General features: G+C 45.2%; 1 protein-coding gene across 2 annotated transcripts in view; it reads left to right on the top strand.

The window, feature by feature from the left end:
- The window catches only part of Ddah1 (dimethylarginine dimethylaminohydrolase 1), a 127,370-nt gene that overhangs the window by 84,419 nt on the left and 28,544 nt on the right, over positions 1-14,407 (top strand). For both annotated transcript variants that reach the window (XM_075981146.1, XM_075981147.1), the window contains exons 2-4: positions 6,328-6,427; positions 10,333-10,406; positions 11,278-11,397. In XM_075981146.1, coding sequence (XP_075837261.1) covers positions 6,328-6,427; positions 10,333-10,406; positions 11,278-11,397 — 294 coding nt within the window. The remainder of the gene's footprint in view (positions 1-6,327; positions 6,428-10,332; positions 10,407-11,277; positions 11,398-14,407) is intronic.

Below are 14,407 nucleotides of genomic sequence, written 5' to 3'. Positions count from 1 at the left end.
GCTAAGATGTAGATCACATAAGAAAGTGGATAGGAAACCATGACACAGACCAAAAGCATTGACGTAAAAGTAGTCAAATGTACTAGACCAAGTGGCCACAAATGTGCCGATTATCAAAGAATATTAAAGTGGCATAAAGAAATGAAATTGTGGCCTCTCAAATGTTACCAAGGATGACATCGTGCGGCTTTGATGCATCAGCAGGTCCCAAGCCAGCTGTGCCCTGACGCACGAAAGGCATGACAAGCCTCTCCGTTAGCTTCCTCGGCTCTGCCCTCCTGTTACACTTCACATCAGAAGACAGCAAAACTCAGCAGCCAGAGAAGGAAGGGATCGCTTCACTGTCTGGGAAGCTGTGCCGCAGCTGCCGAACTCCTTGGCTGGGGCGACAGCAACGTGAAAAAAACTCTTTAACATGAGGAGTCAGGTGAGGGCTTGGGAAGTTAAGTGGCCGTCAGAGACAGCCGTGTAAGTCCAGCTTCCATTGCTGTGACGGGTGCTTGAGGTGACCAGCTTGTAAAGCGAAGAGGGTCATTCTGGACCACAGTGTCTGAGGTCACGGTCCAGGATCAACGGGTTCATTTGGAGCCTTCACCCAGGCAGCACATCATGATAGGAGTGTGTGCTGAGCAGGCATCTCTCACTCACAGCTGGGTTGTAAAACAGAGGGAGAAGAGGGGACTGAGGTCCCCATATCTCCTTCAAGGGTGCACACTGCAAAGTGGCCGGAAGATGCCCCCCTTCTCCACTAAACCTAACCTTGTAAGCCTTCTACTCCCTCCCACAATCCGGGAACCAGGGGCTTTTGCAGAACATTCTGGATCCAAAGTATAGCAAACAAGAGTAGTCACTGGTGACAGTGCACAAGAGACGGAAGGTGGGGTAGGCGTGCCAGCTATAGACAGATCGACTCAGCTACAGTCATGCATCTGGCAGTCCATCAGACAGAAGTGGGGGGGGGCTTGCTGATAGAGGCAGGTGTGTATTCTGCAGCAGCACAGCACAGAGTCGTGCGTCATGCTTCTCAAGCCCATTCAAAGCGTCAAGTGAAGAAGTGTAACCTATATAACGTGACTGAGTATGCCTAGCAGAAGTCTGCTATGGGCAGGGTCCGCTGTGGGCAGGGTCCGCTGTGGGCAGAGTCCGCTGTGGGCAGGGTCCACTAGAAAATATTGACACCAAATAAAACCCAGGGCATCAGTTGCAGTAATATGGTGAGCTGTTCTGAATGCAGCTTCCCGGGGCGATGCTCTGGGGTTTTATGTCTAGTTTGTTTTTTCTTTATGTTAGAGAACACTTTGGGGTTTGATTTTGTTTATATTAAGGCAAGAAAAATAGCGTTGCTGTTAAAAGCTTTCGTGTGGTGATAAAAGTCTGTATTTGGGTTTGAAGTGTAGCCAGAATTGAAACCAATAAATGAGCTACTTTAGAGTAAAATAATAATATCATAGACTACGAGTTTTGCACCCAGTGTGCCAGGCACTGAGCTAGGGGCTTCCAATGCGTGGTCGTGAATCACATCATCCCTGCGACAGAAATCACCGCCCCTTTGCAGGTCAGGAAACGAAGGCTTTGGAGTCCAAAGTGCGTCGCTCTTTCATGGCAGTATTCAAATCCCTGGTAAGGCCAGGGCTGCAGAGGGTTGAAGAGAAGGCTAGATGCTCTCGGTGTAGCAGGGTGCATGAGGGAGCAGAGTGAGATCTGTAGAAGAGGTAGGAGAGGGCGATGAGGAAGGCATGAAAGGAGCAGGCACTAAGAGAGGAAAGGGTCTGGGTCCTTGGGAGTGGCAGCGCGCCATAACCTACTCCCACTGTGTCGTCATGGCTGATGCCCTTTGTGCGGTTATGGGATGAGCAGTGTTCACTGTCCTAGACAAGATCTGGCGTCACGTAGTTGGCAAGTTGGGGGCAGTGTGTGTGTGTTGGGGGGGTGATGTGCAGGATTATGCTGACTAGGTTAGCTGAAGTGGGAAGACCCACACTGACGGGCCTCGCCATTCCCTGGGTCTGGATCCATGGCTGTATAAAAGTAAAGCATTAATAGCACCAGCATCACCTGTGTCCCACTGCTGTGACTTCCCCTCCATGGTAAGCTGTAACCTCTTAGCCCTTTCTCCCTTAGGCTGTGCCGACATCTCAGCACAGCAACAGGGAGGAGACTGGGGGGATTTTTGTTGCATTGGGTTGTTTTTGTTGGTGGTTTGTTTGGCTGCATCAAGCCTTTTGATTGAAAGTTGGTTTGTTTATTTTTAGTCAGTGAGGGGAGGAATCTTTCTGTGTAACCCTGGCAGGGCTAGAACTTCACAGGTAGCTTACACTGACATCAAACACACAATCCTCCTGTCTCATAACCCTGGTTCTGCCTCTAGAGGGCTAGGATTGACAAGAGACAAGGCATCCTGCCTTTGATGCCTCTTTGTGTCCTGTGAGGCATCCTACCAGACAGACCCACCTCCCTCTTGGTGTGGTACCTACTACAGGTTATCTCAAAGATGAGATTATGAGATGGCCTCATCACAAGGCTTCCTGGAGCTGGGAAGAATAAAATCTGCAAGGTTCTAACGTGAACGTGCCCTCGTTGTAGCGCTCTCTCTCTCTCTCTCTCTCTCTCTCTCTCTCTCTCTCTCTCTCTCTCTCTCTCTTTCTCTCGGCTTTGTGGGAAAGATTGTTCTTTTGTTTTGCGGGAACCCAGATGGAGTCTATCTCACAGTCGTAAAACATGGAAACTTGTCTGTATTTTAGGAAAAGCAACAGCTTTCTCTGCTCGTGGGTCAGATTCGCAGCTCAAGTGTCTGTCACCATGTACACACAGGTGGTATTTCACTGAGATAACAAAAGTCATACCTGGTACTTAGTGTGCAATCGATTACAGTTCTGTGTGGTAGGAGCTTCACCTGAGTAGTGGCTGGGAGGAGCTTAAGAAGTTGGTGGGAGCATGAATAAAACCCACTTTAAAGATGAGCAGAGGCTCAGCATGTGCACTAACCCAAGCAAGAGAGGCAGCTTAATGACTCAAAACTCTTGTCAGGGGGACTGGAAAGACGGCTCAGTGGTTAAGAGCTTGCTGCCATTCCAGAGGTCCTGAGTTCAACTCCCAGCAACCATATGGTGGCTCACAACTATCTACAGTGCGAGCTGATGCCATCTTCTGGCCTGCAGGTATACATGTGGACGGAATACTGTATACATAATAAATAAAGTAAACTTTCAAAAAGTTCTTGTCAGCCTTTAGAGTGGAGTTGGATCATAAACTAAGGTTTCTCTATTTTTTTCTTTTATTTATTTTGATTTCACTTTACATTCCAACCACAGTTCTCCCACCCCTCCCCTCATGCCTCCTCTACTCCCCCCCAGGCCAATCCTATCCACTCCTCTCAAAGAGTAAGGGCTCCCATGGGGAGTCAACAAAACCTGGCACATTAAGTTGAGTCAGGACCAAGTCCAGCCCCACGGCATTGAGGTTGAACATGGCATCCCACCTTAGGGAATGGGCTCCGACAAGCTAGCTCATGCATCAGGGATGGATCAGGGGCCCCTCAGATAGTCCAAACTTCACCACTGTCTCCCACATGTAGAGGGCCTGGTTCAGAATGTTGGAGTCTCCACGGCTGTCAGTCTAGGGTTCCCGCCAGCTTGGTTCAGCTGTCTCTGTAGAGTGCCCCTTCATGACCTCCCTTGCCCATATATTCCCTCCTCCCTCTCTTCGACTGATGATCTTCCCTTTTAATTTCTGATCTCGTGTGCTAGGGGAGCCCATTCATTTCAGCCTGAGGAAACCGTACCATTTGTTCTGCCGGCTTCTCTGAGTAACTTGGAGTTCCACTACAGAGTTAGTGTCTGTGAAAGGTGGACTGTTTGTTGTTTTTTCTTTTTCCCCCTCCTGAACGTAAATCAAATCAACATTAGCCAAGTCTGTGTCACCAGGCTCATGATTTGATGTTACTATAAAAGTTTCCCTTCTGTCATTACACTTAATGCTGTAATGGCCCGAATAACTGGCTTGCTCCAGGCTGTGTGTCGGGGCTGTGCCGGAACCATTGTAGGAGACGGTGTGTGCTCCCCTGGAAATCTGTGCCAGGAGAATTCAGTTCTCAATAGACAGCCTGCGGGCTCTGCTGTTTTGTTAGAAACCTCCCAGGGGTTAGCATCCCCAACTTGATGTTGCACAGCCCTGCACCTCTCAAAACTATCTGCATCATATTGAAATTTCCATAAACTCTTGCTCATACAGTTGTCTCTGAAAGTAATCTAATGCTGGCTACTTTATGATGTGGATATCAACGTCTATCCCAGTGACTGGCGATAAAACAGAAACTGATTATTTTTTAACAGGCACTTCCCTTGCCACAGTCCAGGTTTCTGTAATGTCAGTATACCTGGTTTCACGGTTCATTCTCTAAAGTCATTTTCCCTATAGAATTATCTTACCATAAGTGTCCAACAGCTTAACTCTACACATGAACTCAGAGTTTTCAAAGGAAAGAAATATGTTTATTACATGATCCTGACTGATTGCTTTTCAAAACCAGGAGAAAATAAAACCTCAATTTTGAACAACAGAGGACTTGCAAGGTGGCAGGAAGTTTTTGGAAACCAGTGTGTTGTGACAGTACCATCCTTTTTTCTGTCCTTTAACTCTTACGAGTTTGAATAAAGTTCTGAGTTGAGATGTGCCATAATTACAAACAAGCTTTTCCAAGTGGAATCCATGTTGTTACTGAATTCCCAGTTACTGAAACATGAAGTTCTAGAAGCGACAGTGTCCAGCAATAGAAGCAGGGAAACCAGGGCCCGGTTCTCATGCCCTCTCTGGTTACACTCGGTGAATTTTCCACAGGCACTGAAGCTGACATCAGTGAGCGTAACCTGTGAGCATCCGGGTTCCCCATCTCCCTAGTCATGGTACATGTTGCTTTGTCCGTGTTTGTGTGATATGACAATTCGCCTTCCTGGTAGAAGTCACTGCAGTATTTACTGTAGAAAGGCCATTTTGTCCATGGAAATAATTTTTATTGTTCTGAGTCACTCTGCTGTGGAAAGTTAGCCTGAGTTCCAGGACAAAGATGAGATGATGTGTTTACTTTGCTTTCTACCCTCTTCAGTGGTTTTGAACGCATGAATGTCAGCATTGTCAAAGTATTTCCATGTTTTTATTCATTTAGAAGCAACGTCTGTAGCAATGTCTCTTCACTGACAGCCTCTGCAGTTTGGAATGACTGCCCAGTGCGATCTGAGCTCTTGCTTCTCACTGAGCCCTGCTCATGTCTTCTTAATGGATGCTTGCCATTCTAAAGGTTGCAGAAACCTTCGGAAATATTGAAAGTGTTTTGCCAAGCTCCTGGAGGATGTAGATTTAGTTGTAAGCCTCTGAGGGCACACACCTGTATCCCAGTATTCAGAGACAGAAGTGTGAGAGTCATGAGTTCAGGGCCAACCTGAGTTACCTAGTGAAAGCTGTCTCAGAATAATATTAAAAATTAAAAATAGAGCAAAACCTCCATAGTAATGTTTCCCGATGAGGCCTAGAGCAACTCCGTGACAGATAAACCCTAGACCCAGCGAGTCCCTGGCCTTCTTTTCCCAATAGTCTTTGGTTGGACAACAGCTATCGTATTAGTTAATAATCTCTAGGGAACTAAGTTTTTTAAAACACAGAAATATAAATTTTAGCAACAGGACAGCTTATGTTTACTGAGAAGCTTTGGCTAAATGGCATTTTAGATGATATTTCAAGGCAGCCAGTAGCTGTCCTCCCTCTGACCTGAAATGTCGAGTTACTGGTCACCACTGTTCCTTCCATTACTGCTCTCAGTGCGCATGAGTTTGACCGTCTAACTTAAGCTTAAAATTAATTTCTTGGCTAATCAGCATCCTAACTGGTCAGCCCCCAACAGTGTCCTAACTAGCTAACCTTCTTAGGCAAGAAGAGACTATAGTATTATTACTCAACCTTACACTAGAAGGAAACTGAACAGAATTGTTTTGTTTTTGAGACACTGTCACCTTCTATAAAGCAGGCCGGCCTTGAACTCACAGCAATGTTCCTGAGTTGGCCTCTGACTGCCAGGACTGCAGGCATAGGCCACCACTCGCAACTCTTTAAACAAGTGCTTTCTAGAAAATAATTTCTCCTCTTAGAAATGGTCATGTCTGGTCCTGCTCTCTACTATGTAACTATACAATATACACTTCTTATATCTACAAGATTAGTGTGTGTGTGTGTGTGTGTACGTGTGTGTACGTGTGTGCATGCATGCCTCTGGGTATGTGATTCGGAGCTGCATTAGGAAGTGGTCAGTATTCACATGAACTGTTTTCTTTTCAACAGGTTGACATGATGAAAGAGGCTCTGGAGAAACTTCAGCTCAACATTGTGGAGATGAAGGACGAGAATGCAACCTTAGATGGTGGTGATGTCTTATTCACAGGTATACGCACGTTGGTTTTCCATCATAACACCTGACTCCCACTTGCTTGTTTCATTAACACGTTTCTTTAGTCATCAAATTAATGAATGATAAACACGAGGATCTGAAGAAGTCCAGAAAGTCACAGTGAAGATGAAAGAGTGGTTCCATTTGGAGATAATCACTGTAATGTAGAGATACATCTCATGCTTCCTTGCAATGCAGGTCCTTTTTACCAGAACATTCATGTGCATAATTGGTTATTCTTTATAGGGATATTATTGATATGTATCGTGTTTTCTATAATTAAGTTTATATGTTGCATAGTATTTCCATTGTGTAACTATAGACTGCGTTTGTACTTCAAAATCCTTAATTCAAAATTTACATCATTTACAAGTAATTTCTTTCCAGATGGCAAGATGACTTCAAATAGATTTCTATGCAAATTGATTTGGCTTTGTGCCAGCATAACACAGTGAAATATAAATGTTAGCATTATTATTGATCTAACCACTCAGGGTGAGAACCTGAGCTCCACTCCCCGGAACCCACAGAAAGTCAGAAACAGTGCCCCACCTCTGTAGTCCCAGTGTGTCCACAGTGAGATGAGAAATGGAGATGGGAGAATCCCCAGAAGCCTGGGTGCTGGCGGGCCTGGCTTGCACAATGGTGAACAAGGGACCCCGCTTTATGCAGAGGGGTTAGTTCAAAGACCAGCAGTACCCAAGGTTATCCTCTGATCTCCATACTTGCACCCCATTGTCTCCCCCTGTCCCCCCTTCCACCTCTTCTTTTATAAAACATAAAATGTACCATTTTTCCCGTTTTTAAGTGTAGAATTCCTGAAGCAACGGTTACATTCCCAATATATGCAAGTTTGCCCCTCGATTAGGCAGAGCGTGGTAACTAACAGATCCTGTAGCGCTTTCTGCATGCTCTCTGCCCCGTCTCTCCATGAGTCAACGCTTCATTAATAATTTATCAGGAAATGGACAGACGGAGAGCTGCTTTCCAATCCCACTTCCTGCTGGGAAATCTGTCACTCACGAAAGGAGCTACTGGCAAAAAGTTGTTTCCAACTCGTTCCCTTGAATAGATAACATCAGTTTTCCCCTTTATTTATTTTGTGAAATATAGATTTCATATAACTGAGTTATGAATGTGTGTACTGTTTAAAGACCAATAATAAAATTAAAATAAGTGCTTGCATGCCCACCCTTGGCTTATAAAACAGAATCCTGCCAGGACCACAGAAACCCCATGTGGTCCCCTCTCCAGCCCCAGGAAGCCATTCTCTTTACTGTCTGAAGATCATTTCCGATCTTTCTTTGCAGTTTGTCTCAGTATATGTATTTCTAAGTTATATGCTATTTAATGTTGCTCTTCTTGTAAGTTCCTATTGCTGCAGCATCCATGATACGAACTCTTGTGTGATTTTTCTACTTTTGACGGAAGTTGGGCGATGCAAATGTAGGGTTTTCTATGTGGAGCAGTCTTCTGTGGAAAGGAATGCCACCAAATACTCATTTTACTAGTGGTGTGCAGTGTGGCTGCCATCTTCTGGGCTCGGGGATAAGGGCTGCTCTGTAAGGCCAACACTTGGATTCTGGGTTATCGGGTGGACTCTCTCCCGCTTCAGTATGATGATTTGAGGATTTTCCTTTTCCATCTCAACCTCTGATACTTGAGCAGTCATGTATATCAGGGATAAAGTCGCCCCATCATTCTTCACTTCCATACAGTGTTGGGTTTACTTTGCTAATATGTTTAAAGCTTTTGATTCCATGACCTATACTCTTTCTTTCCTGTTTTTCTCATCTGGTTTTGGTAGAACTGTTATATCACCCTCAAATATTGTGTTGGGAAATACTTCATATGTTTCTCTCTTCTTGGAATCAATACGATTTATATTATATAGCCCTTTGCCTTGATAGGCAGATACACAAACAGCTCCTGGCACTTTATTAGGGGGGAGACTTTAGCCGGATCTGGTTACTTTAATGATTATACGACTATTTAGGCTTTCCTGGGTCCACATTGGTGACTCCCATTTTCTGACTTTATCTCCTTGCCTTTGTCTCCAAAGTTCGTGGCCATCGCAGCTACACTCCCTTCCCCTTCGCTGTGCTTGCGCCTGCCTCCCTCTGTTTCTTCCCCCTCCCTCCAAAACTTTGTTGATTTTATTCTTCTTTTCAGAGGACTAAATATTGGCTTTTGTGAACCCTTTCTCTTGTGTTCCTATTATCTCTTTGCTTCTTTTAAATATCTTTATTTATACTCTCTCCTTCCCTCCTACATAATGAATTCGTATTTTATCTTACTGATTTTGAAATGTCCGCTTCTCTAATGTGTGGATTTCCCTTCAAATACTACTTTGAATTGAATCTTTTTTCCTTCTCTGTTTTCTGGGTTTTGTTTGTTTAAGACAATGTTTCATGTAGCCCAAGCTAGCTTCAGATTCATTATATAGTTGTTGATGATCTTGAATTCCCAGTCCTTCTCCTCTACCTCCCCAGTGCTAGAATTACAGACTGGCTCTACCACATCCAGTGAGAATCTCTAGTTAATATGAATATTTCTAATGCCATTGAGTTCTAAATGTTTTCTAAATTTCCATTATGATTTAACTGTTAATGCATTAATCTATCATAATAGATTTATTTTTAATGTGACAATTCTTATAAGTTTGGAGACTACCAGATCTACTATAGCTGTAGAATGGAAAGTAATTAGCTTATATTTCCTTTATGGATTATATTTCAAGTAGATCAGTTTTTTTCTTCTTCTTAGAATTCTCAATGTAAATGTAGATCTCTAATTTAAAAAGTGGATCTGTGCTCAGGCATCAGTGGAGACTCAACCCACTGTGGAAGCTTAGAGGGGAAACATAAAGGAGGAATTAGGCCATTGTCACTGAACCCCCTTGCTCGTCCCACCTCACTGAAATATCTGTGGCCACTGGTCACATGCCTTGTGTGAAGCAATGAGCATATGGACCCCTCTGGAAAAAGAGAAAACGTAACTGTCTTTTAGAGACATCAATTTACTGATAATACAAAGGGTAAAGGAGCCATGTAAGTGCTAAGTGCTGTTAGGGAGCCATCAGCCAAACCCGGATCGTAGGATTATTGCCCTGTAAGTGAATGTGGTAGGAAAGGAAAGAAAATGTGATTATTTATTTATTTAATTAATTACTTTTTACATTTTGTGGGTTTTTTAGATTTTTTGTACAATATATTTTGATCGTATCCTTTTCTTCCCCCAAAACCTCCCAGAATTATTTAATTATGACTATTTAATGTATATGGGTTGGTTTTTTTTTTTTTTTGCCTGCATGCCTGTGTACCACATGCAGGCCTGGTGACTACGGAGACCATTAGAGGACATTGGCTTCCCGAGAACCATTTTGTTGATACTTCTTGAGCAAAGCATCCCTGTCAAGTCTGGAAAACACTATCTCCCCGCAGGCATCCTATTCCTCTGGCTCTCCCAGCCTTCCAGCCCATCCTCTGAGACGTTCCTTGAGCCGTAGGTACAGGCTTGTGTTGTAGATTTATAGTCATCTTAAGGGGCAGTAAAGGAGCAGGGAGTCTCCTTGTATATCTGGACAGCCACCAGCAGACATAACCAGACATTTTTCATCTTCCCAAGTTGAAACTCCATCCCCATTCAGCAACAACTACCCATTTACCCCTTCCCCCAACTCCTAAAAACTTCCGTGCTGATTTCTATCCCTGAGTTTGAAAGGTTTATTTAAGGTCAGTCATTTAATCTGTTTGTGGAAGAAGAGCAGTTGTCTCTTTGGGGGAACTCTCCTGATGGAGAAGAGAACTGTGTGATGCTCGGAGGTCGTTATTATAGGTGGAGAAACGGGGTACCCCTTGGGGTCAGCAACTTGTTATGTTCCATCACATCTCTTACAGGCAGAGAATTTTTTGTGGGCCTTTCCAAAAGGACAAACCAGCGAGGTGCTGAAATCTTGGCTGATACTTTTAAGGTAGGTGAAGGATCATTTATGCCTGTCTCAGAGTAATTGCTTAATAAATATTCATGGCCCCATTGAGTCAATATGTCATGAGTAATTGTGTTTATATTTCACCCGCTTTAAAAAATTATTCTTAGTATTTGTACATTTGCTAGACGTTTTAGAGTCTATTAAATTCAAATTTCTCAATAATTAGGATCCATTGAGCTCTCTCAGGAAAAAAAGAGTGTGTGTTCACCTCCTGGCTTTTCCTAAGGTGTAATCATAAAGACACTAGTGCATGCCCCTGACAAAAACCACTTTAGAAAATAAAAGCTGAAGATGCAGATATGTCCGATGTGAAATGTGATTTTCAGATTAGAATGTGTGATCTCCTCTACTGGGTGATTGCTGTGTACTGGGGACTGTGGAAAGTATCTCACATGCTTTCCATCAAGTCATTTATTGCTGGCGGGTTCACCAGCCTGCTTGGGAATAGATACAAATACCCTTCCCTCAAGGTCCCTTACTGCTCGTAGGAAGAAGGGTTCACCAGCCTATTTGGTAAAGTATACAAATGCACGCACGCACACACACACACAGACAGGCACCTCTCCCTGTCCCAGAATCCACAAGGGATTCAAACAACCCTCCCAGAATAACCTGCCCCACAGGCCAAAGAACTAGCAAAGTTGGTGGCAGGGTTAAACTCTAGAAGGAAACTGCTTTCTTCTTACAAGCAGTAATGCCAATGCCTGTGAGTCAATCCCCCTGCCTCCCCACCCCCACCCCCTGGGATAGTCGCCTTCAGAAGAGCAAGTGAGGTTCTGACCATTGGTAATCAGTCTTGGCAATTGCTCTGCAGTAACAACCCACTCGTGTTTCTGTCTGTCTGTCTGAATAGGACTACGCCGTCTCCACAGTCCCTGTGGCCGATTCTTTGCATCTGAAGAGCTTCTGCAGCATGGCTGGACCCAACCTGATTGCTATAGGGTCCAGTGAATCTGCGCAGAAGGCCCTCAAGGTAAGCACAAGGCTGTGTCTCTAGGTACAGCAGGCTGTGCCTGGCCGCAGCTAGACACTGGGCAGGGGTGGCGAGGGCTGAACGGACTGGCACCTGAGACACCTATGGTGTGCGCTGTCTGCTCTGGTCCTCATTAGGAGCTAAGAACCCCCGAGTGTGGAAAGGCTCTTGGAAGGTCAGTCATTCTGTATCCCTCATCAGGCTTCCTCACATGGCCAGGTTTCTGGATGACACGCACCAAATTTATCATTTCACTAGCCAGGGACCTTTGCAGTGTTCTCTTTCCCACAAGGAGGGGAGCTGCTACATCCGGGGCTCATTACAATATGCTTATCCTCTGTTGTGCTTATGCTGCAACATGGTGACCTTCTAGAAAGCTGTGACTCAGAAGAACCTAGAGAGCCTGCCGCCTTCTTCTTTTATTTAGAATGATAAACTTGGCACAGAAAATGTCCTCCTCTCCTAGGTGAAGCTCGAAAAGCACAGGAAGACCATGGCGGTCTGAGGTCCCAGAGCTCAATCTGGAGTACAAGTCCTGGATGACGAGGGCTTTCCAACGTTGCCATGTTTTCCCTTTGATAACACGTCTCTAGTCTGCAGCTCCAATGCTGGGAGATAATCCGCAGGCTCTGGAAGGGTAGAGAGCAGGCCTTACTCTCCCTTGAGTTCCTTCCTGTCTGGCCCTTTACGGAGCCTGAATATATATATACTCCTGGTTGGGGGTGAGGTGGCATTGTCTCCTCTGTGCTGATAAGCCAGATGGAGTACTTTGCCGAGGTTACAAGACTGGCACTAAGTGGTCTGGAACAGGGGCCCCCTCTGAAGTGGCCCTTCATGTCAGCATGCATGATTCTTGTGTGAACCAAAACCATAGATTGCTCAAGCAAAGGGAGCGAGGGCAACCTGTGTGCCCCATATATGCCATGTATTGCTTTGCTCTTCCGTGTCTTTCCTCCTCTTCCTCAGCGAACCCAGGTGCAGCATAACTAGGAAGCGATGGTTGCCTTGAGCAGTTTCCCCTTGGTGGAATCTGCAGCTCACCAGCCTTTTCCCCTTTTCCCCCTAACTGTAGCTGTGACAGCATCCAGGTCCAGGGCTTTTAACAGCTGTCGCTGAATTATCTGCTGGACTCGATTTCTGTCAGAATGGCTCCCTCTGCTCTCCTGTAGAGTCTGCCTTTTGTTTAGCTTCCTCTGAAGAACTAAGTTGGCTTTCTGTGTATAGGAAAGATAGCATCTCCAAAGAAAGCATTTGATGAACAGTACCATCCAGGGGACCAGGGAAGATGGTATTTCTCCTTGGAGAGTAACTGTGGTATCTGTCCATGAGAGCCGAGTTGGTCTGCATGTGTTTAGAATCGATTATAAAGGAAAGGGAACTCAAGCTGGCATGAACCCTGCCTTTGTGTAAGTGAGCACAAATAACCCCTTCTAGATAAAGTAGACTAGGTCCCCTATTCCAGTGGCATGGCGATTGCTGTCTCAGCGGGTGTCGACTGTCTGGAGAAAGTGACACCACAAAGTGGAAGGTAATATGATATAGTATGAAATTCTAATTGACTCAGAGGTCAGAGTAAAGCAGACGGCTCCCTAATAGCTAATCAGAGAAAGCCCTCTGGGGAAACATAGGACTAGAAGTAGGTCAAAAACAACTGGGAGCATTTGTCAGGGTGGGATTCAGTGAGCAAGGGCTCCAGGTGGGGACACAGTGGCATCTGAAACTGAGCAACATGTGCTCAGGAGATGTGAGCTGCTTGCCAGCCTCTGACTGGAGCAGGTGGAATCTACAGATGCTGTATTTAAAGATGAGGAAGAGAGAGTTGTCATGCAAAGAGTCTGGGTACCTGTACATCTCTGAGTAGAATGATCATTCCTTCAGAGATGCTGGGCCCACACTCCTCTCTCCAAACATGATAATCGTTGATATTGCAGAAGAAAAGGAGCACTGAGAACCTAGCAAAATCAAACAACCAAAAAGTGGGCTCACACCCCAATTTCCATTGTATGTCTTGATGTGTGTTCCATTTTCCTTCGTCCTTCCCTTCCCATTGACAAGTTCTGTAAGATGGCATCTCTTAGAACATTCTAGGGAGACTTCATAGGCTTTCCTGCCGAACTTCTTGGAGTATGAACAATGATGGCCATTCTTCACCTGAAACCTCCCGTGTCAGAAGCTATAAATAGCCCCTGTGAGCTCCAAGGGCACTCTTTGGAGGTCATTTTTTTCCATCAGCAAATGTACTGCCTCAACCATGGGCCCATGGAGTAGGCGAGTGCCTGCCTGTCATGTTCCTAACATCAAAAAATACCCTTTTACTTTGTAGTGAGAGCATGACAAACTCAGTTGGAAAATAATGAGCTTTTCCCACAGGGGACAGTCTCGGGTCAGACGCAGGTGTTCAGTGACATCACAGGGAGGTGACCTGAGATGCTCATTTAGCTGAGCTCAGCTTGGTTCCTGTGTAAGGCTCCCAGTAAACCTGAGAAAGGGCAAGCCCTCCTGCTGACACAGGGATGTGCAGGAAGAACCATAGAAACACGTGTCATTTACAAAAGCAGAAGCGTTGCCAGACTGATGCTCCCCACATTTTAGGTGAAATGCTGAGGTTGGATGAAATAAATATTTTGAGCTGTATCTTATGCCTCAAGGATCTAATTTCCTGGATCTTGAATCCTCTTTCCTTGATGTCCCACTGTGTTCATCGGCCTGCAGGTGCCGTGACAAATGCCTCAGATAAATCAGCTCAAAAGGACTAACAAGGGTTTAGTGGCTTCCATCCATGGTCACTTGACCTTTGGCAAGCCAGTACCACGAAGAGGGGCACACAGTGCAACACAGCCACTCACCTCAGGGCAGTAGGGAAGCTGGGAAGGAAGGCGGCTGAGGACCCAGGGTCTCCCACAAAAGCACTTAGAGTGATACAGCATACTCCTACTGGACCCCACACCCTAAAAGTTCCACCCCTTCCCTGTGGTGCCACAGGCTGGTGGTCAAGTCTCTGATACATGAG

Source organism: Microtus pennsylvanicus, chromosome 7 (genome assembly GCF_037038515.1).
Source record: "Microtus pennsylvanicus isolate mMicPen1 chromosome 7, mMicPen1.hap1, whole genome shotgun sequence".
NCBI lineage: Eukaryota > Metazoa > Chordata > Mammalia > Rodentia > Cricetidae > Microtus > Microtus pennsylvanicus.
This window is presented reverse-complemented; position numbering and strand designations above follow the sequence as displayed.